This window comes from Lepisma saccharinum, chromosome 29 (assembly GCF_977018435.1).
Source record: "Lepisma saccharinum chromosome 29, izLepSacc3.1, whole genome shotgun sequence".
In the NCBI taxonomy this organism is placed as follows: Eukaryota; Metazoa; Arthropoda; class Insecta; order Zygentoma; family Lepismatidae; genus Lepisma; species Lepisma saccharinum.
This window is the reverse complement of record NC_139257.1, coordinates 46,013,043-46,035,674: the sequence shown is the minus strand read 5'-3', so window position 1 is coordinate 46,035,674 and position 22,632 is coordinate 46,013,043. Positions and strand designations below refer to the sequence as shown.

General features: G+C 37.1%; 1 protein-coding gene across 1 annotated transcript in view; it reads left to right on the top strand.

Moving 5' to 3' along the window:
* LOC145981137 (ABC transporter G family member 20-like) overlaps positions 1-20,298 on the top strand; it is a 73,637-nt gene extending 53,339 nt beyond the window's left edge. The window contains exons 12-16 of the mRNA XM_083114248.1: positions 766-836; positions 3,371-3,459; positions 15,583-15,759; positions 19,275-19,361; positions 20,042-20,298. Of these exons, the coding sequence (XP_082970374.1) occupies positions 766-836; positions 3,371-3,459; positions 15,583-15,759; positions 19,275-19,361; positions 20,042-20,256 (639 nt within the window). The 3' untranslated portion in view covers positions 20,257-20,298. The remainder of the gene's footprint in view (positions 1-765; positions 837-3,370; positions 3,460-15,582; positions 15,760-19,274; positions 19,362-20,041) is intronic.
* Positions 20,299-22,632: the final 2,334 nt, after the last annotated feature.

The window sequence follows — 22,632 nt, the reverse complement described above, 5'->3', positions numbered from 1 at the left end:
AAAAATAAGAAATCCTATGGTGATGAGAGTTTCCTTAGGATTTCGACAATTTTTTTTTACAACAAATTTCTAGGATATTTTCAACATCCAGTTGGAATACGTGTGCATGGGAGAGGAGAAGGTAAAAGGTTATTTTCCCTTCCTCTTGTAATTGTTGTGTTTTTAGATAAGTGTCCTCTTGTGTTAAAAGATAGGTTAGTGAATGAAGATAAATCGGATTAGTGTGTTATTAATTATTACACACACTGTTTTCCACGTTACCAAACGAGGATAATCATCTTGGTCAGTGGCGCAACCTCTTGCACGGGGTGGGGGATGGGCATTGTGGAGTTTTTTTTATTATTATTATTATTATTATTTATATCTTGATCACATTGGCACTACCCATCATAGTTGCCGCCAGCTGCCACTGGTCATAATTGTGAGCGGTTATATGCATCACATGCAGCATTATTAGCAAAATTCATCAGGCCAGTTCTATAAGAATCAACCTGTATTACATAAATGTATTTTCTTGGTGGTTTCATATTTTGGAATAGTTGATATTTCCACAGGTATGTCAGATATATAGCTCAGGATTTCAGTACCCAGGGTGAGAATAGAATTTGGCACTTGCTGCAAAAATTTGGCACCCAATTTTTACATTTAATTCTAAGTTTAACTTTGTTAGTTAATAATAAATGCATGATTGTATTTGGTTTGTTGGGTGTATTTTTTTTTTGTCATTGTTATGCTCTACTGATTTCTTCCTTTCTTTTTTGCCAGTACACAAAACCAATTTACGGAGGAGACGATATGACATTCACAGATTTTATAGCACCTGGAGTTTTAGGAACGTAAGACTACTTAATAAAATTAATAATTAACTTAGTAAAAACATAATATGAACTTAAGTTTTCATCATGAACATATCAATCTACACAGTATGCAGTAGAACTTCTATTTTACATTTTTGAGGGGACCAAGCTGAAAAAAACTTAAAATACGGGAAAATGATCGAGGAAAATTTTATAACATTTTGCTACAAAGGCTGTCGCAGAGAAGGTGAGACTAAGTCCTGTATAGGAAAACAGTGACCTCCATTGGCTAGAAAATGTACTAGGGTGAAAATTTGGTTCATTAGCTGATGATTGAGACCAAAATGAGCGCAATACGTCAAAAAGTCATTACTGCGTAGCAGTTAAAAGACAAGCATGTACATGGACCCCTCCAGGAGTCATTAAAATGAAACGAAAAAATTAGAAACCACAAAATTTTTATTCAGAATCAGCCATATTGAGTAGACGTACATCTTTTTCAAAATAGGCACCATTGACAGCTAAGCAAGTGTCGATATGCTCCTTCCACTTTGTGAATGTCTTTGAAAATTCGTCGTCAGGTTGCGAACTGAAGAAAACTTGCGCTGCGGTGATCACTTCTTTGTTCGTCATGAAATGACGACCACATAAAGTGGTCTTTAAAAGTGGAAATAGCCAAAAGTCGCAGGGTGCAAGGTCCAGGCTGTATGCTACATGCGGGAAAATTTCTATTTTTCTCTTTGTCGCGTAATCCTGAAAAGCCCACGCGGTATGCAGGCGTGAGTTATAGTGGTGCAATATGAAGGAGTTCTTCAAATGCAGCCTCTTTTTTGCTACATGCTGGCACAGAGTCTCAATGACTCCTTGGTAATACTGTGGCTCTACTCAGTCTTTCTTGATTGGCATATGCCTGTTGGAACATTGCATTTGTTTCCGCAACACTTTTCCCTAAATGCCAACAGAAGTTTATGGCATGTCGCTGTTCATCTTGAATACTCATCGCGAAAAGCAATGTTATACACAAAAACCTGGAGGGGTAAACGAAACACGTTCCATGTAAATCAACACAGCTGCTCACTAACGTGGTTTTGCAACATGTGACAACAGAATGAGTCATCCTACACGACGCGACTATTGCCGAAACCATAGGCAGTGTTGCCAAGCCAGGAAAAAATCTGTCTCACCTTCTCTGTGACAGCTTTTGTATTTTGGGACCATCAACATTGAATGTATAATGCAGGAAAATGTAAAATCAGGATTCCACTGCATAAAGTTTGTATTTTCGTTATTAACATCACTTTTAAGCTACTTTTGGTTAATTGTGATGACTAGGATGATAGAAGATTAGATGAAATTGATGAAGAGAAATCACAAATAACCCCCATGTACAAGTCGAAACTCAAACTGAGAAACTTTGGTGGCAAGTTTGTAAGTCAACCATTAACATGTGCTGCCACCGAGCAGGCAAAGATATAAAGTCAAACCAGAGCAGATGTAGTGACAAATCTAGCACAATCAATGATGACATAATAATTACTAGAGCCCGGATTTATAAGCGAAATGCATATTCTTTTCCAGACTTCTAATGGTAAGATGAAAGGCTATACTTCATATTACATACCTTGATGAGCTATTTAAGTAAGGTTGAAAGTGCTTATAAATGCTTATTTCTGCAGGAAATGGTTATGCTTGCTTATTTTATGATTTTGGTTTAAAAATAGCTTCTAAATAGCTGCAAAGGAGAAACGGCATCCAAGAAAAGATACAGTACATCCATAATCATTTTTCCAAATTACCTGATATTATAACACAGTTGAAAGCTTGAAATAATGCATTGTAACATACACTTTCTCTGATTGATGAAATTTCAGTAACATTGTCTTCAGAAACTCACAGTGTTGCTAAAATTGTGTTTGACAAGATCAGTCAGGTATTTATGAAAAATAGCGGTTACAAAGCACTGTGTCAAATTTATAAAAATATTTCTGGTGAAGAAACAGACATTGAAGAGGAATTCACCGAAGAAGAACTGTGGTGTTTTTCACATGCGCCTGTGATGCCATGCGATGTGGAAAGAACATTTTCACTGTACAAATCATTCTTCACAGACAGACGCAGGAGCTTCACACAAGAAAATCTCAGGACAACCTTCCTTACATACTGTAACAGCTTTGAATAAGGTAATAGATCTAATAAACAAATTTTTTTTCAGATTTTCCTGTTTTTGTTTATGCTTATTTTGGTACTTATTTTTTTCATTTTTTGTGCTTATTAACTTGCTTATTTTACTGTTTGATTGTGCTTATAAATCCGGGCTCTAATAATTACTATACTTTTAGTGACTGCCTTTTTAATTCTTCACATTTCTTGACAAAGGTTTGTGCATATTATTTGAAAACGTTAAGAGTTACACAGCAATGTTATCTACTGTGGCTTCAAGCATGTAGCAACTAAAACATGTTATCAAAAGAAAACCACGTTTTCATTAATTAATTCAATTTGATTTAGAATGAAAAGTTGACAGTAGAAATTTGTATATTTATTAACTAATTTGTGATCCTTCTCCTTACCAGCATAGTGTATTTTCTCTCCATTGGTCTAACAACATTAGCGTTTATAGTGGAGCAAAGACAAGGATTACTTAATCGGTTGTATGTGGCAGGTATGTACTTTTTTAACACTCAGAAGTAACGTTCCTGGCACAATAGAGACATTCTGGTCCACTATCAATGCATTTTTCTAAATATTTGTTATTATAATTTTAAGTAGGGCCGAACCGATCCCGATGCTGATGTATCGGTATCAACCGATACCAGTGGTATCAAAAATGGAAATTATTGGTTGCAATTCATCTACCGATACCAGTCGATACTTTTCCGGCATATTGGTCTTTCGCGGGGTCTGCAAAAATGTCGCGCAAGACTTTCGCAGGGTCTAATTATCCTGGAAATTATGCAAAATTCAAACTTTCTATTTATTTTGCATCAATTTTGCATGAAAACTATATTTTGTGATTACATAATATCTATTTTGATATTCTGATACAATTCTTGAATATTCTAAAGCAAATTTCTTGGTAACTTGGAACATATAATTGGAGAAGAATATTTACACACTAATATTAATCAATATTTTGAACAAATTTTAATTATTGCAATTTTCAAGTATCGGTGGGAATCTGTAAGAGTATCGGTATCGGTCCAAAGTGGTATCGGGTCACCCCTAATTTTAAGCAATGCATTTTCTTTATATGATGCCTTTGCACATTAAAACATATAAATACAGGGAGGTTATTTCAGTCGTTCACCGCCAGAGTGACGGCCGTTCGGCGGACTCTTCATGCAACAGGTCCCGGCAAATTGCGTTCAGGAAGTCCGTAACAGAAACTGCTTGTTTTGTAATGTTTCCACTTTTCACAATTACAGTTACAATTACAATTGAAATAAGCACGTACCTTGTCGCAAGGATACTGTGTGTGTGTGGAAAAGGTGTCCTCCCAAATACAAATATTTCTGGCACCTTATTTCTGACAGAAAATCTTAGATTAGACATCGTTACTTTATCGTCAGTTGTCAGAAAGGGAAGACAGCATCCCGGCGCATAAAGCAAACCGAAAGCGTAAAATGATATTTAAAAGTAATAATAATGATGATCACTAACCTCCTGTGTTATAAGAGATGTTGAAAATGACCTCCTTTAACAGCAATACAACACGTTTCTTAGGTTCAAGAGATCCTGTCTATCGTAATTCCCTGACCACTTTTCTGCAAGAATTCGTTTTCACGTAATTATCGTACATAAAAACTCTCTGTTCAAGACTATATTTGTTTAACGACATAACTAATGAATGAATAACAATTAACACACAATGAAGCACTGGCCATGAGTAGCACATTACAATAACACAGTATAAGCAACACGTGTACTGATAAACGCAAACAGAAGTGAACATGAACGTACACTGACGTCTGGTAGCCGACAGTGTTGCTAACCATTTTTCGGCAATGTCCCTACAGACGTAGTCAAAATGTCCCTACAACTGACCAAATGTCCCTACGCCAAGTAAAGCGACTAAAAAAATTATCACCTCATGAGCATGCAAAACAGAAAATAAAATATACACATTTACTTACCAAGTCTTTCTGCTCGGTGCTTCCACAATTAATGAAGGAGCGAATTTACATTTGCCTATCCTAACTTAACCTAACCGTACCTGGAAGCGGCCCCGGCGCCTACCCAGCGTCGAATAACATGGGTACCTGGGGGAAACCCTAGGGGGTAAAGGCGGTCAGGGGCGTGATGCTGATCACATCACCCCCACTCACGACCGGATCAAGAAAGTGTGGGGCGTTACCCTCACACCCCCTATACGCCTTCATGGCATGGTGCTATGCACAGGGGAACACTTTACCTTTTTTGTACCTGAATGGTTCGTGGGGCTATCCGTCAATGGTTTGTTGGGCTACCCGTTTTTCGAGCCCAAATTTTAACTATGTTTGCCTTGCCTAACCTAACTTAACCTAACCTTACCGAGAATGCTCAGTGGGGCTATTCCTGAATGGTTTTGCGGTAATTGTGATTACGAACCGATAAAAAATATTTTTTTCGTAGCACTTTAACATCATTGAAGATGCCATTTTAGTATCCTGCAATTTTATGATTGATGTAATGTTGCCAAATTTACCTGTAATCAAATCAGTTCTTCTACATCGTGATTGTCGCTGTCACATGTAAGCACGTTCTTTGGGCAATATACTGAAATGAATAAGTTTATTAATTAGCCCTCCTGCACACTCCACCTAACAATCTGTATAACATTAACAACTTTTTTACTGTTCTCTTCTGCTATTCTTACACAATCCATGCTCTCCAAGTATGAAATCAACAGTGTGGCAACGCTGTAGACAGCGTAACTAATTGTAATTTGTTCATATCAACAAATATGGCTACCATACTTGTATACGGAGAATCATTGCGAGAATTGAAATGCTTATTTTACAACTTCTACACGTTAATTAACATTTTTTCCCCTCACCCCAACATGTTAACTTGAGATAAATCATCACGAATAATTATTTCGTGAGTATAAGACGTAGCATAGAAATTACAGAAGGGTCCGGTATTGTAAATTCTTGCCTTAATGAATAATAGGGGTGTGCGGGACAGAATTTTTTGGGTCGGGACGGGATCGGGACGGTAATTTTTTTAAATCCCGACATTCGGGACTGAAAAATTTGCAATTTCCCGACCAAGTCGGAAAATTTTCGGGACGGGAAATGTTCGAAATTTCCCGAAGCACTGGAAATCTCGAATTTTACAAGTCATTTTCACTTTAAGTGATTGTTTTTGCATTTCTAGAATAAAAACTTACAATTTTCGATAAGTTCCAGAAACTTACAAGGCAGAAAACGTCGAGAATTAACGACTTTTTAAAGTAAAGGATCCCGCACACCCCTAATGAATAACGTTGAGTCGTTTACTGTTGATTATGTTATTTGAAGTCATACATGCTGCTGCTGTGCAGAGATAGATGTTGGTTGGTGATGCTGTATTTCCTGCAGTCTTTAACAATTCTGGTCCCATTTTATTTCCCTTTTTTGTTTTTGTATCACTTAACATTGAAAATATTCTTTCCGTTTCCGCTTTAGAATGTGGCAATGTTAGCACTATTTTCGCGAGAGTGGAAATGTTTTCAAAAAGGAACTTGCCTTGAAAGTTTTTGGTAACCGATAACATGTTCCAAAATTCTGATGGAGATTTGTTAGTTAGTTCTTTTTTCTCCTCTTCGCTAAAGTATCCAGATAAACTAATTCATAAAATGTCATTTACCAAGATTGAAAAAAGTACCTACGTTTTCCCTCATTTGGCAAAATCTGTCCCTACGTTCCTACACGGGCGAAATTTAGTGAAAAGTCCCTATGCTTAGGGACATGTCCCTACGGTTGGCATCACTGCCGACACGTGCAGTATGAAGCGCCCTCTCGCGGCTGACAACTCACCCAACCCCCGATAAGCTGCCGGCGCTGTCGTGACAACTGAGGATAAAGTAGCGATGACTAATCTAAGATTAGATTATTTTCCTGTAGTTTACGGTTATTACAAGCATAAGAAAACAGTTTTTTCTTTGTGACGTTTCAGGAGAACACACGCTCCTTTCATCAGACATTTATTTTCATTTTGACTAAAGATACAGTTATAACAATGGTTAGTAATTTTTAAACAAAAAGAATCTGTTATATAATGGATGTTGTCAATGGTACATTGTTGTAATATAGCAACTTAACTGTGAAAAAAGCAGTCTATTTTTTTTTTTTTTTTTTTTTTTTTTTTTTTTTTTTAATTATGAATGCCAAATATCATCAGGTAATTCAAATTCATCATTGTTTTCACAAAGTCTCTTGATGTTTTCTGTTACATTAAATTTTAAAGATGGTGGCTTACTCCATTTGTGAAAAAGAAAACTCCACACTGGATCTATGTTACCATTTTCATTATTTAATTTATTCCAGTGTTCTTCTGCAATGAACGAGGCTTCCCAGACATTCAACTCTGTGTTTCCCGTTAATCTTTTTAAAACCCTTCTCTTTTTAATCAAATGCTTCTCTTCGATGATATGAGTTGACAAACCTGTTCTTGGGTTTAGATTTATAATGTCCAAATCATGTTCGTGCCATCTTATTGCCATTTTCCTTGCTGTTTGTCCCACATAGTCTTTTGAACATGAACAACTTATATTATATATTCCTGTGGTTTCCACATCTGGTAGCGAGTTTCTCATTTTGAATTCATTAAATGTACATTCCAAACTTCTTGGTGATTTAAAAACAATTTTGAAATTAAAACTTCTAAAAATTTTTGCAATTTTATGTGAGAATCCCTTGTGGAATGGAATGCACACAAATTTCTTTTCAACAGATTTTTCATCTTTGTCTGTATTTCTCTTTTCCTTTAGTTTTCTTGCAAGTTGTTTTTTGATTTGGTTTATTCTGTTAGTGTGAAAGCCATTTTCTTTTGCTATATTAAAGAGCCTTTCTTCTTCATTTTTGATATCCTCATTATTAGAACATAGTCTTTGTGCTCTCAGGAAAAAATTTAAAAATATGTTATCCATTGTTATACGCGAATGTTCTGATTTGGCATGGATGTATTTTTCCCCCGCTAATTTTTTTCTATGGACTGATGTTTGAATTGTTGAGTCAGTTGTCTTAATTTGCAGATCAAGGAAAGAAATTACATTGTTATTCATGGGTTCGCAAGTGAATTTTATGCGACGATGTGATTCATTTAACGATTTAAATACGTCCATGATGGTGTTCTCATTTTTAGCAATAATTAGCACATCATCTACATATCTGATGTAGAGAATGATATCCGCACCTATCTCATTAACAATTGGAGATTCTATGTAATGAATCTTTTACTAACCATTGTTATAACTGTATCTTTAGTCAAAATGAAAATAAATGTCTGATGAAAGGAGCGTGTGTTCTCCTGAAACGTCACAAAGAAAAAACTGTTTTCTTATGCTTGTAATAACCGTAAACTACAGGAAAATAATTGTATCATGCAAGCAATGCGTACATACAAGAAAAACTATTATTCATCTATTACGGGGAGAGAGGTACGTACATTCCAGAAATATCAAATCAAGATTCAAACGACACTTCAGAGAATCAGATTTTTGAGAAGATGCAAGTTAAACAATATAGTGCCAAATTTTTTGAAGTGGAAAGTTCGAACTCGTAATACCTACACCAGTGATTTTAAAGGAAAGCTACAAATGTTAATGATAGGACGCCTAATCAGGGACTCGTACTCAGAATTGGACAGCCTTTCTCGAAAGACATATGATCTCCACATAACATTGTCAAATTCTTTGCACCCACTCATATGGGATAAAGTAAACAGAGCTACAGAACAAGTTGTAGAACACTACAGCAAGCTTTCAGAAAGGAGACTTGATAGGAAATTCTACCAGCTAATTCAAGAAGAACAAGTTATATACAACAACAATGAAAGAAGGGAAGCAGTTAATGTCACTGGTAAAATAGAAACTAAGAACATTGACAACAGATTATTTATAAATCTTACGGATATTGAGGTACCTGATGAGTATATAGAAATTTTTCAATTCGGAATGAAATTTTCAGTTGGTAGTGCTTATATACACAAGGAAGATTTCGTGATTTCAATAGAGAAAGCACTGAATTTCTTAGATGATGAGGAGGAAAAAAGAAAATTACGAAGTCTCACACATGATGCTCTTGATGAACGTTTAAGTTTTGAATACAACAGAAGAACTAACAGAGGTCCAAAATACACAGAACGGGAGAAAGAGCATATAAGGTTGGGAAAAAAAGTTCATGGTTTCAAGATCTGGTTGAAAGAAAACGACATTTTCTTAATAAAATCGGACAAGGAAAATAAACCTGTCCTTATCCGAATTAAGGACTATAAAGAAAAAATGGAAGAATGTTTCAAATTAAACAATTTCACAGAAACCTCTCGAAACCCTATAACTAAAATAATAAATGAGGTAAAGAAAGTAATTGAAAGCAGTATCACGATACCAAGAGAAATGAAGAAAAAACTCATTGTCAAAAATTCAACCCTGCCGATTGCCTTTGGACTACCAAAAACTCACAAACCGGGAACTCCAATACGACCCATCATTGCAACTTTCACACATCCTGCATACAAACTATCCAAATATTTAGTTGAAAGACTTGCTATAATTAAACAACAAACACCATTCAGTGTTAAAAATGCATATGAAGTGAAACAGAAACTAAAAAATATTGTTTGGAATAGTGAGTATCATATTGCAAGTTTTGATGTTGAAAATTTATATCCTAGTGTCCCAATAGAAGGTGCCACAGATGCATTACACAGATGGCTTATTGAGATGAAGGTTAACCCAGTAGAATCATGGGAAATGGTTCGATGGTTTACTGTATGTGCAAATTACAATTACTTTATATTTGATGGCAAAATCTATCAGCAAAATAATGGTCTATCAATGGGAAACCCAGTATCCGGAATCATCTCCAGCATTTTCCTTCATTACATAGAATCTCCAATTGTTAATGAGATAGGTGCGGATATCATTCTCTACATCAGATATGTAGATGATGTGCTAATTATTGCTAAAAATGAGAACACCATCATGGACGTATTTAAATCGTTAAATGAATCACATCGTCGCATAAAATTCACTTGCGAACCCATGAATAACAATGTAATTTCTTTCCTTGATCTGCAAATTAAGACAACTGACTCAACAATTCAAACATCAGTCCATAGAAAAAAATTAGCGGGGGAAAAATACATCCATGCCAAATCAGAACATTCGCGTATAACAATGGATAACATATTTTTAAATTTTTTCCTGAGAGCACAAAGACTATGTTCTAATAATGAGGATATCAAAAATGAAGAAGAAAGGCTCTTTAATATAGCAAAAGAAAATGGCTTTCACACTAACAGAATAAACCAAATCAAAAAACAACTTGCAAGAAAACTAAAGGAAAAGAGAAATACAGACAAAGATGAAAAATCTGTTGAAAAGAAATTTGTGTGCATTCCATTCCACAAGGGATTCTCACATAAAATTGCAAAAATTTTTAGAAGTTTTAATTTCAAAATTGTTTTTAAATCACCAAGAAGTTTGGAATGTACATTTAATGAATTCAAAATGAGAAACTCGCTACCAGATGTGGAAACCACAGGAATATATAATATAAGTTGTTCATGTTCAAAAGACTATGTGGGACAAACAGCAAGGAAAATGGCAATAAGATGGCACGAACATGATTTGGACATTATAAATCTAAACCCAAGAACAGGTTTGTCAACTCATATCATCGAAGAGAAGCATTTGATTAAAAAGAGAAGGGTTTTAAAAAGATTAACGGGAAACACAGAGTTGAATGTCTGGGAAGCCTCGTTCATTGCAGAAGAACACTGGAATAAATTAAATAATGAAAATGGTAACATAGATCCAGTGTGGAGTTTTCTTTTTCACAAATGGAGTAAGCCACCATCTTTAAAATTTAATGTAACAGAAAACATCAAGAGACTTTGTGAAAACAATGATGAATTTGAATTACCTGATGATATTTGGCATTCATAATTTAAAAAAAAAAAATAAAAAAAAAAAAAAAAAAAAAATAGACTGCTTTTTTCACAGTTAAGTTGCTATATTACAACAATGTACCATTGACAACATCCATTATATAACAGATTCTTTTTGTTTAAAAATTACTAACCATTGTTATAACTGTATCTTTAGTCAAAATGAAAATAAATGTCTGATGAAAGGAGCGTGTGTTCTCCTGAAACGTCACAAAGAAAAAACTGTTTTCTTATGCTTGTAATAACCGTAAACTACAGGAAAATAATTGTATCATGCAAGCAATGCGTACATACAAGAAAAACTATTAAGATTAGATGTCAGAAATATGGTGCCAGAAATATTTGTATTTGAGAGGACACCTTTTCCAGCATACTTGCGACAAGGTACGTGCTTATTTCAATTGTAATTGTAACTGTAATTGTGAAAAGTGGAAACATTAGAAAACAAGCGGTTTCTGTTACGGACTTCCTGTAATGCAATTTGCCGGGACCTGTTGCATGAAGAGTCCGCCGAACGGCCGTCACTCTGGCGGTGAACGACTGAAATAACCTCCCTGTATATTCACTAACAGGGTTCAAGAGTACTGGCATGAACTATTTCCGTACTTTTCTTTCTTAAAATATATATACAGGGTGTTACTAAAGTTTGTTTCCAATGCTTAGGAGGTGATTCTACAAGTGAAAATGAACACAAAAGTTCATGTGACGAAATGCCAAAAACGGCACCCATTCGGAGTTATTGAAGTGGGAAAAAGTGTGAACATTATGTTTACAAGCAAATAGTGGCACAACGGCCAGCCATATGACTGCGGTGAAGGGCGTTCCACAAAGAAATGTGGCATGCTCTATTCAAAAAAGCACCTGGCAGATGTGTGAAGTTGATGCGCAAGGGATTCCCCAAAGGAAGCGAATGAGTCTGTTGAAGTCATGGGGATAGGGAAGGGTTTAGCGAGATGTGTTATCCACGGAAAGTGATATGTGGAGACTGACAACCAAGAAGAAAGCGAATGTCCGTAGTGGACATCACCATTACGTAGAAAAGCAAAGATGGTGGTGGTGCTGCGCTAGGTTGCATATGTGTCGACATGTTCACTGCATGCAGAGTGGAGGTGCCGAGGGAACCATATCACAGACCATGTTCAAACTGTCTGCCATTAACTTCCACGCAGAGATGACAACGCCGAATCAATGATTGTCTAGTGCGAGCAAACAACCCCGCGATGTCTGCTATCGTCGCTGCGGCGACATTAATGCATGCAATGAAATCCTCGGCCGACACGACAGGTGTTTCGTTGTGCCACTATTTGCTTGTAAACATAATTTTCACACATTTTCCCACTTCAATAAGTCCAAATGGGTGCCGTTTTCGGCATTTCATCACATGAACTTTTGTGTTTATTTTCACTTGTAGAATCACCTCCTAAGCGTTGGAAACGAACTTTAGTAACACCCTGTAATGATTTACAATTTTGGTTTTGACCCAGTACTGACCTCACAATAGTGAGGACAATTGGACAATTGGAGAGCACCTTGAAAAGAAGTACAGAGGACTCTTTGTAATTTGAACTTGGATTATTCGAATTACTCGGTAATTTAACACAAGTTTATTCCCCTTGAAATCATCTACATTGACTTTCACGGCCAAGTCTTCTGCGGAGTGTCAGCTATTACACTGGGCAGCATGAGCGTGTCTGCCAGCAAACTGAATGCTACATCAGCGTAAATGGAACCAATAGCTATGTAATGAAAGAAGCTCGTACAATTACACGGACAGTTAAAATTAAAATGAGCACGTACCTTGTTACAAGAGGTGTTGAAAATGATGTCCTCTTGCTTCCACAGATTTACGGCATTTTTTAAGGCAATTTTCACTAACAAGTATTAGTTCCTCTCCCGAAATTGCTTTAATTACTCTCCTGATATTTTCTTTCAATTCTTCTAATGCATGGCTTCAGGTTTAAAAGTTTGGTAGCTTGCCATGCAGACGTCATGCAAATGTCTGTTTCTTGTGCATGGCGCTGGAGAGATTTTTGAAAAGTGTGTTCCAATCATGCCCCAACGTTGTCTAGTTTCTCCCCAGTAATCACACGCAGTTTCAACCCTTTGCTTCTTATCAAGAACAGACACTGTCTCCCTAAATTGGCTCATAAGTTCTCGAACATTGTCTCTGTGTGGAACAGGAACATCTGGGAATTCTGTTGCCAAATGCCTTCTGACTTACCTACAAGAATTCGTAATGACGTAAGAGTCGTACATAAAAATGCATTGTTTTAAATTGTACGTGGCATTATTAGACAGCAGTAAACTAAAACAAAACAATCTAAAACACTTGTTAACACCTTAACACTTCACAAACACGTGCAAACTGGACACCAGCTATCTGGATAATGAAGCACTGAAGCATCCAGTGCCAAGGTCAGCAGTCAGCATACAGCTGTGGGTCTAAATGCCAGCAGACGCCCTCCCACCACCCAGCATGTTAGCCGCTGCTTCACGGAAGACTCAACAGTGAAAGGCACTGTATAATGATGCATGTTTTTGTTAGTTCGAATTGTTTTCGTGTCTCTTTGGAGTTTGAATTAAAAAGAGTCCGCTGTAGTATAGGTGATGGGACTCTATACACTGACCACATATTGCCTAAGGGAAAGCTCGTTGATATGGAAATTTGGGTTTGTCAGCACCCATTTATATGTGCATAGCTAAAATCAATACTTCTTTCTGAAGTATAGGTATGCCCAAATGAAAAGGAGACTACGGTTATATCTAAAGAATATTATATTACAGAATATTTGCAGTACATAATATGTGAATTACAGTTAATGTGTAACATGATACCTACACATAATTGCCATTGATATTGATGCACTGATCCCAGTGCGTAGGAAGGGAGTGGATGGCTTCAGTGTCAAAACTCCTGGGTTGCTTACGGATCCAGTTCCTCGGTATTCTGCACTTCCTCGTCACAGGTGAACAGTTGACCTTTCAGTAATTGTTTTAAGGGGCCGAGGATATGGGAGTCACATGGGGAAATATCGGAGCTGTATGGAGGATGTGTGAGGACTTCCCATTGAAATGTTCTCAGCAGGTCGAGGGTCTTCTTGGCCACGTGGCCTAGCATTGTCCTGGAGCAGCACTATCCCCCTGTTTAAGGCTCAACAATGTGTTGCAGTACCTTTCAGGATTCACTGTTTCACCCCGTTCCAGCCAGTCGATGAGTAGAGGTCCTTCATCGTTGCCTTCTGCGTGAAGAAATTGGATTACAGTTCTCAGCACTTATCTGGAGGAATCCATAATGCACCCGTCCGCGCAAAACAACTCTCGCCAACTGAGGAAACAGCAGGCGAAGCCGTTCGCTTCATGCAAACTGGGACAAACACCGCCCCATCTATCGGCAAACATATTTACCTTCTTCGATTAGATACAACGCTGCTACAGCAAAGGTCTCCTTTTCATTTGGGCATACTAATATTAACCGAGCCAGGTTAAAAGTTGAGGCTGCCAAAATGAACTTAGCACATATAAGGACAGAACACAACCCTACAGAAGATCATACTGACTGTAGGTCAAGATGCCGCAGCCTTGTTGCCCTGCAACATTTCAGTTACTGGGGTGGACTCTGTGGAAGTGAGGTTTACATTTGGGTAATCATGTAAAAATCACCCCTTACACCCCCTCCCCAAGACTTGATAATGAACAATTTTACACACATTTATTTTCCATACATCACATGTATTGTTGTCACCGCACATAAGAATAGCTAATGAGACAAAAATGTATTAAAATCCACATGCCAGCTATAAAAAGTTACATAAATGGTAGGGTGTGGTTACCACGGGGGATTTTCTCTGGAACAGACAAGTTAAAACACACCAACATGCACAAATGATCAGTCTCGCCAGTTGAAGATGAACAAAAAATTTACAAGATTAACATTTCATTTGCCCTTGAGGTCTAAATCAAGGGTATCCCTGCCTCTAAAATGTAACTAATTCCCAATAAATGTGTTGGGAGAATTTAGTAGATAAACAACAGAATTGCAAAAACAGGATTTGCTGAACAAAGCATAAAATCTGATACACTGCAGAGAAAAATTTGGAAATTCAAGAAAAGAACAAAGAGAAAAAGTGGTTAGAAAGTCAATAAATAAAAAAAAATAATAATTATAATAAAGGAGATAGTAGATGAGAACTAAATGACATTAAAAATATCAATACACAAGTGAAATTCCAGCATTCCCTGCTTTTAGATAGAGGATGCAATGAATTCTGTTTGCCTGAAGAACTAGTCAAGCAAATGGAATCAGTGTTGTTCTGCTGGAATAATGGAATGACCAACACATAATAGAATGAACAATACCCAGGGACAGACTACAATCAGCAGGAAAATGTTATAACATATTTAATATGAGTGACAATGCTTGAAATTACAAAGCAAGAAATCGTGGAATGCTCGGAAATTAGGGAAATTGATAGCGTCAGTTTATTTGCAAGTAAGTTTAGGGTGGATGTATCCATCCTCAATGTCCATTCTTCTTTGTTACGATAAATCTAATTGTAGCTCTCAAGAATTCTCTGCTGACATTGGGAAGAATTCTGGAATAAATTTCTGCCTTCTTATCCATGGATATTATAAAACATTATTTACTTCACAGGTGTAACTAACGTAGAGATTCTACTGGCCCATACTATAGTGTTTATGGTCCTCGTTGTGGGACAGATAGCTGTTGTGATGGTACTTATGTTCCTGATTTTCCAAGTGGCGATCAAAGGAAGTATTTGGTTGGTTTTATTCATGCTCATTCTAACAGGCATTTGCGGGATTGCTTTTGGTGAGTGAAGACGTCTAAAGCTGGTTATTGTAAGCTACAGCTACGCACTGTAGTTCAATTTAGTATTAGCTGAATGAGCAGTGTTGCATTTTGAAGAACTTCCTTGTTCCTGTTATTTTGAATTAGAAACTAGTACAAATATAGTATTTGTTTTAAGAAATAAAATACAGAAATCAACTTACGAGTTGGTGTATTACACTATATATCCCATAATACATAATTAAAACAGTAACAGTGATAATGAATTCTCCTTCCTCTTATCAAAGATTTTTATCGTGACAATAAAATTGTGAATGACAGTCACAATAATCTCCCCTCCTGGGTTGAAGGAAATATAGCCACAGACTTGAGTTAAATTTTATAATTCCTCAAATGAAATACGTGAGAGACTCACTGAAGTAAGTCTTGAAACTTTCCTGGCGACGAATGATGAATAAATTATCTCAGGCTACTGACCAGGTCAATTTACTGACCAGATGAGAGTGACGTTAGCTCTCGAAAGCTCGGAAACTTTTCCAGAATTGACCTGGTCGATAGCCTGAGAGAATTTATTCAAAATACCCACTTGTTCATCTACGAAATACAGTATGTAAAGTGCACTAATGTTGAAAGAATTAGCTTACTCTATGCACTGGTATATATGCATGTAAATAATAATAACCTGTGGCTCGACAGCCCTTGAAGGGTCTAGGCCCATCTCCCGACTGCCAGCCTCCCTCCTACAAACCTACCTAGAGGTGTGGAGATCTTCAACGGGTAATGGGGTGACATTGGGTCAGTACGACAAACACCAGCTGTTATAGGACATTTCTGAGACTGGGTTATGCTACTCACTCGTAGCTCCCCAATTTCCTCACGATGGTGGTTGCCACCAGTCCTATACACAGGCAGACTCGAACCCATGCCGTCCCACAGTTGGAGTCCAAAGGACGGATCCTTAGACTGCATTGCCACAGAGGAGGACATATATGCATGTATGTATGATATTATGATGATGAATACATTTCTCTGATGTATAATGATATTAATTTATGATGATTTTTGCAGAGTACATATGTCCAACTTCGACTTCCAGAATTTCTGGTCATGTTATGCATATCCAAACTGCATGGTGCCCCACAAAAAACCAGGAAATTTAAAGTTATTTTATTTTATATGTGTTATTTTGTTGTTTTAATGTCTCACTGAAGATTATTATTTGTAATGTGAATGTGTAATTTCCTTTTTTCCTTTTTTGGGGTTGAGGTGCTATAGGAGAATAAAATGCAATGTTCTTACTGAAGCACATCACGTAGCATGAGAACGAAAATGTGAGTCTCTGATACAATGTTTCGAAGGACACGAGAAGTGGAAACAAATAGGGTTTTCGGATGAAGCGAGTTTCAGTCTTCATGCACCTTTGAACTGGCAAAATGAGCGCATTTATGGTGCTGTTAAGGTTAAAACAAAAATTTCAGAGAATGATCTGCTGGTGGAAATTGATAAGCAACAGCCATCAATCATGTGCTACGGTGCAGTCTCCTGGCAGGGCAAAACAGAGTTGCGGTTTATTGATGAAAAAACAGTAAACCAGGTTTTTTTACTGGCTATTCATAACAGAGTAGATGTATTTTATTATATCAGTTAATATGTTTTCGATATAGGCCTACATATATTTTAAGGAAGACTTGTAAAGGAAAAAATAGTTGTTACAAAAATAAAGAACCAGGGTGGTCTCAGGGGTTAGAAAAAGTACTGGAGCGATGCCCTGGCCCACCCTGGCACCACTACACCCCTGGACTGGGGGACCTGAAAGCATGTGCTTTCAACATTACAGAAGGGGCAAGGGAGGTAGAGGCAGAAGTCTTCACTTTTCATTCAGGCAGCCCTTTCTACCTGGAACTGGTTAGGCAGAGGAAGAGCGAGCTAGGCCAGCTTTGCCCGCGGATCACACCGAGGGACGAGAAGCGCATGAAAAAAAAAAGTGTTGCATATGAAATGTGGCTTTAAGGTAATAAGTATTGTGATTTGAAAATAATTAGAGATGTGAGATTGATTGATCTATCTCTGCTAGACTAGCTACTCCTCAGTGCACGTCAATACTGTTACACCAAGTTCAAATACAGAGAGGAATCAACAGACATTGACTGCTTAAAAACTGTGTTGACAGAAGCTTGGAACAATATTCCATTTGAAACTATCCAGAATGCCACTGCAAGTTGGTTACACCATCTACGGTGTTGTGTAACAGCCCATGGGAAGCATTTTGAACATTTGAATTGAATATGGCAAAGTGTAACAAAGGTACAGTAATATTAAATGAGCTCAAACAAATTTCCTTGTTTTTTGTGGAGCACCCTGTAGATAAGTTGCCATTTCATGACATCTTGCCAACAAGACATGTACTGATGGGAACTTGGAAAGTTTGGATCCATATATGTATGTTCTCTAGCTTGCATCATCTCATCTTTGAATACACAAACTTTCATAGGGATAATGAATAGTTTCATGGTTGGCAATTTCTTCTCTTCAGAAACAAACTACAGCGTGTCCCGCTTATACGTATAATAAAAGAAAAATTCATAACTTCTAAACAAACTGTCAGAATGATGTGATTGTTGTTTCATTTTAAAGAATGACTCAGAATTTTTTTTAGCAACACATTCAGTGGTAGTTGCACATGCGCAGTAGCCAGAATGTCTTGAAAACTGATATCAGTTCCTCAGTAGCCATTCGTCATGTGGTCGCCACAAGAAAAGGTGTTTTGTGTTTTAACGTTGTCTGAAGTGAAATCTGTGACACTTGTGCAGAGACGATTTCGTTCACGTTATGGTTTGGGTGCTAAAGTAGTAGTTCCATCGCACATTTCAATAAAGAAATGGGAAAAACAGTTACACGAAACCGGTTCATTTCTCAAATCTCATTAGAGACTTCCTGGATGAGCATTTCAATGGAAAATGGATAGGAAGAGGTTCGGATTTTATTGAATGGCCCCCACGGTCACCAGGCCTGTGTGATTTTTTGTTGTGGGGGTGTGTTAAGGACAAAGTTTCCTGTACACCAGTCAGAGATTCGCAAGACTTGCGTGAAAGAATTGTGGTTGCAGTAAGCAACATTATCCCGCACATGCTTCAAAACGTGTGGCTTGAGGCTGACAACCGGTTTGATATTTGCCGTGCCACTAACGGTTCACATGTGGAAGTGCGCTACTTTTCTTGATTTGTAAAAAAGAAATTTGAGTTGTTACATGTTTGTACAAAGTTTGGACAAAAAATATTGGTAAATAAAAAAGTTGTGATTTTTTCTTTTATTATACATGTAAGCGGGACACGCTGTATACTATTCTTGAAAAATAATTGTCATATTCTCGGCATACGGACAAATTTTGGGAGCCAAGGTACCTAATTAAACTCAAATAATAATTAGAGGGCCCAGTCCCAAGTTATCTTTAACAAGGGTATCCCTGACTATTTGGTTGTGTGTATGCAACATTGAATCAAAGAATCTGTGGTAACTTCATTTTTTTAATTCCTCAGGTTTTTTGATGTCTTCATGCTGTGAAACTGAAACTTCAGCAATTCAAGCAGCAATAGGGAGCTTCTACCCAGTAATATGCTTAAGTGGTATGGTTAATTTTATCTTTTCAATATCCTGAATTATGACCTTATTTAGCTACTGCAATCATATTAAAAATTATAGATGCTCGAGTTTGGGCTCCAATTACAAGTTAACCAGTAGACCTAAAAAAAAACAGAGTTGCATCAAAATTTAGCTTATTCAATTCTGTGTTAATCTATGCTACCCAATTGTTTTCGAGTATGTCATATTTTTGATCGCTGTGAGAACAAAGAAAATGCCATTTTTTTTTTTAAGTTTTGCAAAAACTATCGCTTTCTTTGAAATTATATAAATAAAAACGTCCAATCTTGATGAAATTTTAGTAAGGTGCAGGCAGAAAGGTTTTAAAGACAATTCTTAATTTTCATTGTTTTCAAAATTTGCCAAAAAAAAAAAGTTATTTTCAATTTTGCAAAATAACTTTTTCTTCGTATTGAATAAATGCTAAACTGTTAAAAACTTACCTCTGGGTATTTATAAATATGTATAAATTGAATGGAATTTGGATTAATGAAAGTTGCAATTTTTCACATCTTTGGAAAAAAAATCATGCCGAATTCCCAGTCAGTAGCCACCCTGTAGTTGTATTTTAGCTAGCTGGATTTATCTGCTTGATGAAAGTAATTTTCCGGAGAAAGTCATGTTTGCAAATAATCACACAGCCTCCTTTTTCTCTCTTCTTTAGGTGTAATGTGGCCTATTACAGGGATGTCTGATAATTGGAGATACTTCGCCCTCAGTTTGCCCATGACAATGCCAATTGATTCCATAAGAAACATCATTCTTCGTGACTGGACTCTTTCAGACGATCATGTTTGGGAAGGCTATGTAGTGTGTGTGGCTTGGATATTCATACTATTCTTATGCAGCATCATAGCCCTCAAGATAAGATTTAGATGATTTATTAATTCTTTGCATAAATTCCTTGATTCTCAAATAAAATTAAAAAAATTAAATGTGTATATTTCTTTATGTGAAATTCAAATAGAAAAATGTTTCTGCTGAAGTACCATTGCAAGGTTTCCACTAATTTTGGCAAAATGAATTACCCTACCATTCCAGGCAATTTTCCAATGAATGTAGTGCTTTACATAATAACCAAGTTGTAAGTATTAACTACAGTTACTAGTCAAGAAAATAGTGTTTATTCAACACAGTTAAAAATAAATTAACTATGAAAATAATTTTATGCAGAAAAAGTAGTATCACACTCAAGTCCTGGAAAGTAAAAAAAAACTTGATTTTTCTGGACTTTTCCAGATTTTTGTATGTTCAAAATTTCCTTCCTTTTCCAGGACTTCATTCGCAGGTCAACACTAGAAGGACGGGAGCGGTCATTTTGTCCACACTGCTTGTTTCAAAACGAATTTCACCCAAACTGGTAACACCAGTCCATTGTAATTTTTAGACTTTTCTAGTCCTTTTTAGGTTAATTAATTCTTCTTTGTAGCTAATCAGTGGTGATTTATTCATTCTAGTTTTTGGACTTTTAACCACTGTTATTTTTTAAGGAGATTTACCTACGTTTCGGAGGCTGAATCTGCCTCCATCTTCAGGGTAGCGTGTAGTCTGTTAAATTATAAATGGTTGCCTTGGAGGATTATTCTAGGTGGCCTAGGCACCACCGCGTCTGTCGGTCACAAGGACCTCTATATACAAAAAGTTGCCAGGTAGGATTATCAGTGGCCCAGTTTCCACTTTGTCAGATGACCACGTCAAGGTCATGATCAAGGCTTCGTGTGGCACCATTAGGTTTCCACCTTGATCTCCGGGGACTGGAGCGCCCCAGATTGGTTAATTAAATTCCAAATGATAATTTTTGCAAGTTTTGTAATTTGCGAGAAAATCAACGATCTACCTAGAACGACGACAGCAGTCAAAATGACCGTCATATAGATTTCACATGAGTGCCTTCTGTAAAGCATGTAATGTTGCATCATCCTTTCACATTGCTGCGCATGTCTCAAACCCAGAAGTCATTGTGAGCATGGTGGGTCCCAACTCCCTGCATACATTTTAGATACGATGTCTCGTAGAAAGTTTCTAACTGTTGAAGAATGTATATAGCACATTTACAAGAACTTGATGAAAATTCGAGTGATGCAGATATTGTGGTTCCACGTGAGAATGAAGTTGCAGAAAACAGCGTCAGCTCCTCCGAAGAAACAGACTTTGTTGGCACAGATACCTCCGATGCAACTCTAAATCAACGTAATGCCACTATTTCAGCAAATCTTTGTGCCCATGATGGAACCAAGTGGAAATACTGGATAAAGGCAGCAGTTCTGGAGTTCTGGGAGATTTAGTTCACAAAACGTGTTGAACGAAAAAAGGGCAGCCCTACTTCCTATGCAAACATAAATATTGGAGGGAACGAGGCTTCATCATGGCATTTGTTGTTTTTTGAATCCATGTTGGAAGCATATTCAAAAGTGCACTACAGAAGAAGCTCATCGCCAATTGAAATCTGATTCATGGAGTGTATCACGAGAAGCCATGTGTACTTCTTCGTTAGACGTGAATGACATGTGGTCAAAACAGTGGGGACCTCCAATATTCACTGAAATGATGTCATGCGACCGCTTCAAGGAAATTCTTCGGTTCCTGTGATTTCACCAAAAATCAACAGATTCGACTCGGCTTATCAACGATAAATTCGCCCTTGCTTCTGAGCTATGGTCGGCTTTTGTTGAAAATGCGCAACTCTGTTTCACAGCAGGTGAAAACATCACAATTGATTAACAACTTCTGCCGTGCAAATCACGTTGCAAGTTCATCCAATATATGGCAAATAAACCAGATAAATTTGGATTTGAATTCTGGCTGGCTGTGAATCTTGGGACCAAATATTTCCTGAATGGTTTCATGTATCTGGGAAAAGACGAAGAAAGAGAGAGGAGTCTCCAGCTTGGCGAGTACGTGGTTTTGAAACTCATGAATCAGTTCCTTTCAAAGGGAAGAAATGTCACAAAGGACAATTTTTTTTACATCGCAGAAACTTGCGGACACCCTGAGTGCCAAAAACACATCGATTGTTGGCACAATGTGACCAAATCATCGAGATGATCTGCCGATTTGCAAAGATACGACTCAAGAACGCTTTTTGTCGATAGTGCTCATGAACGGCGAAAGAACTCTCACTGTCTACCAATGCAAGCCAAGAAAGAATGTCAGCATCTTGAGTACCCTACACAAATATGTTGAAATTGCGGGCGACGCAAAGAAGCTTCCAGAAACTGTAAAATTTTACAACTGTAAAATGTGTGGTGTGGATGT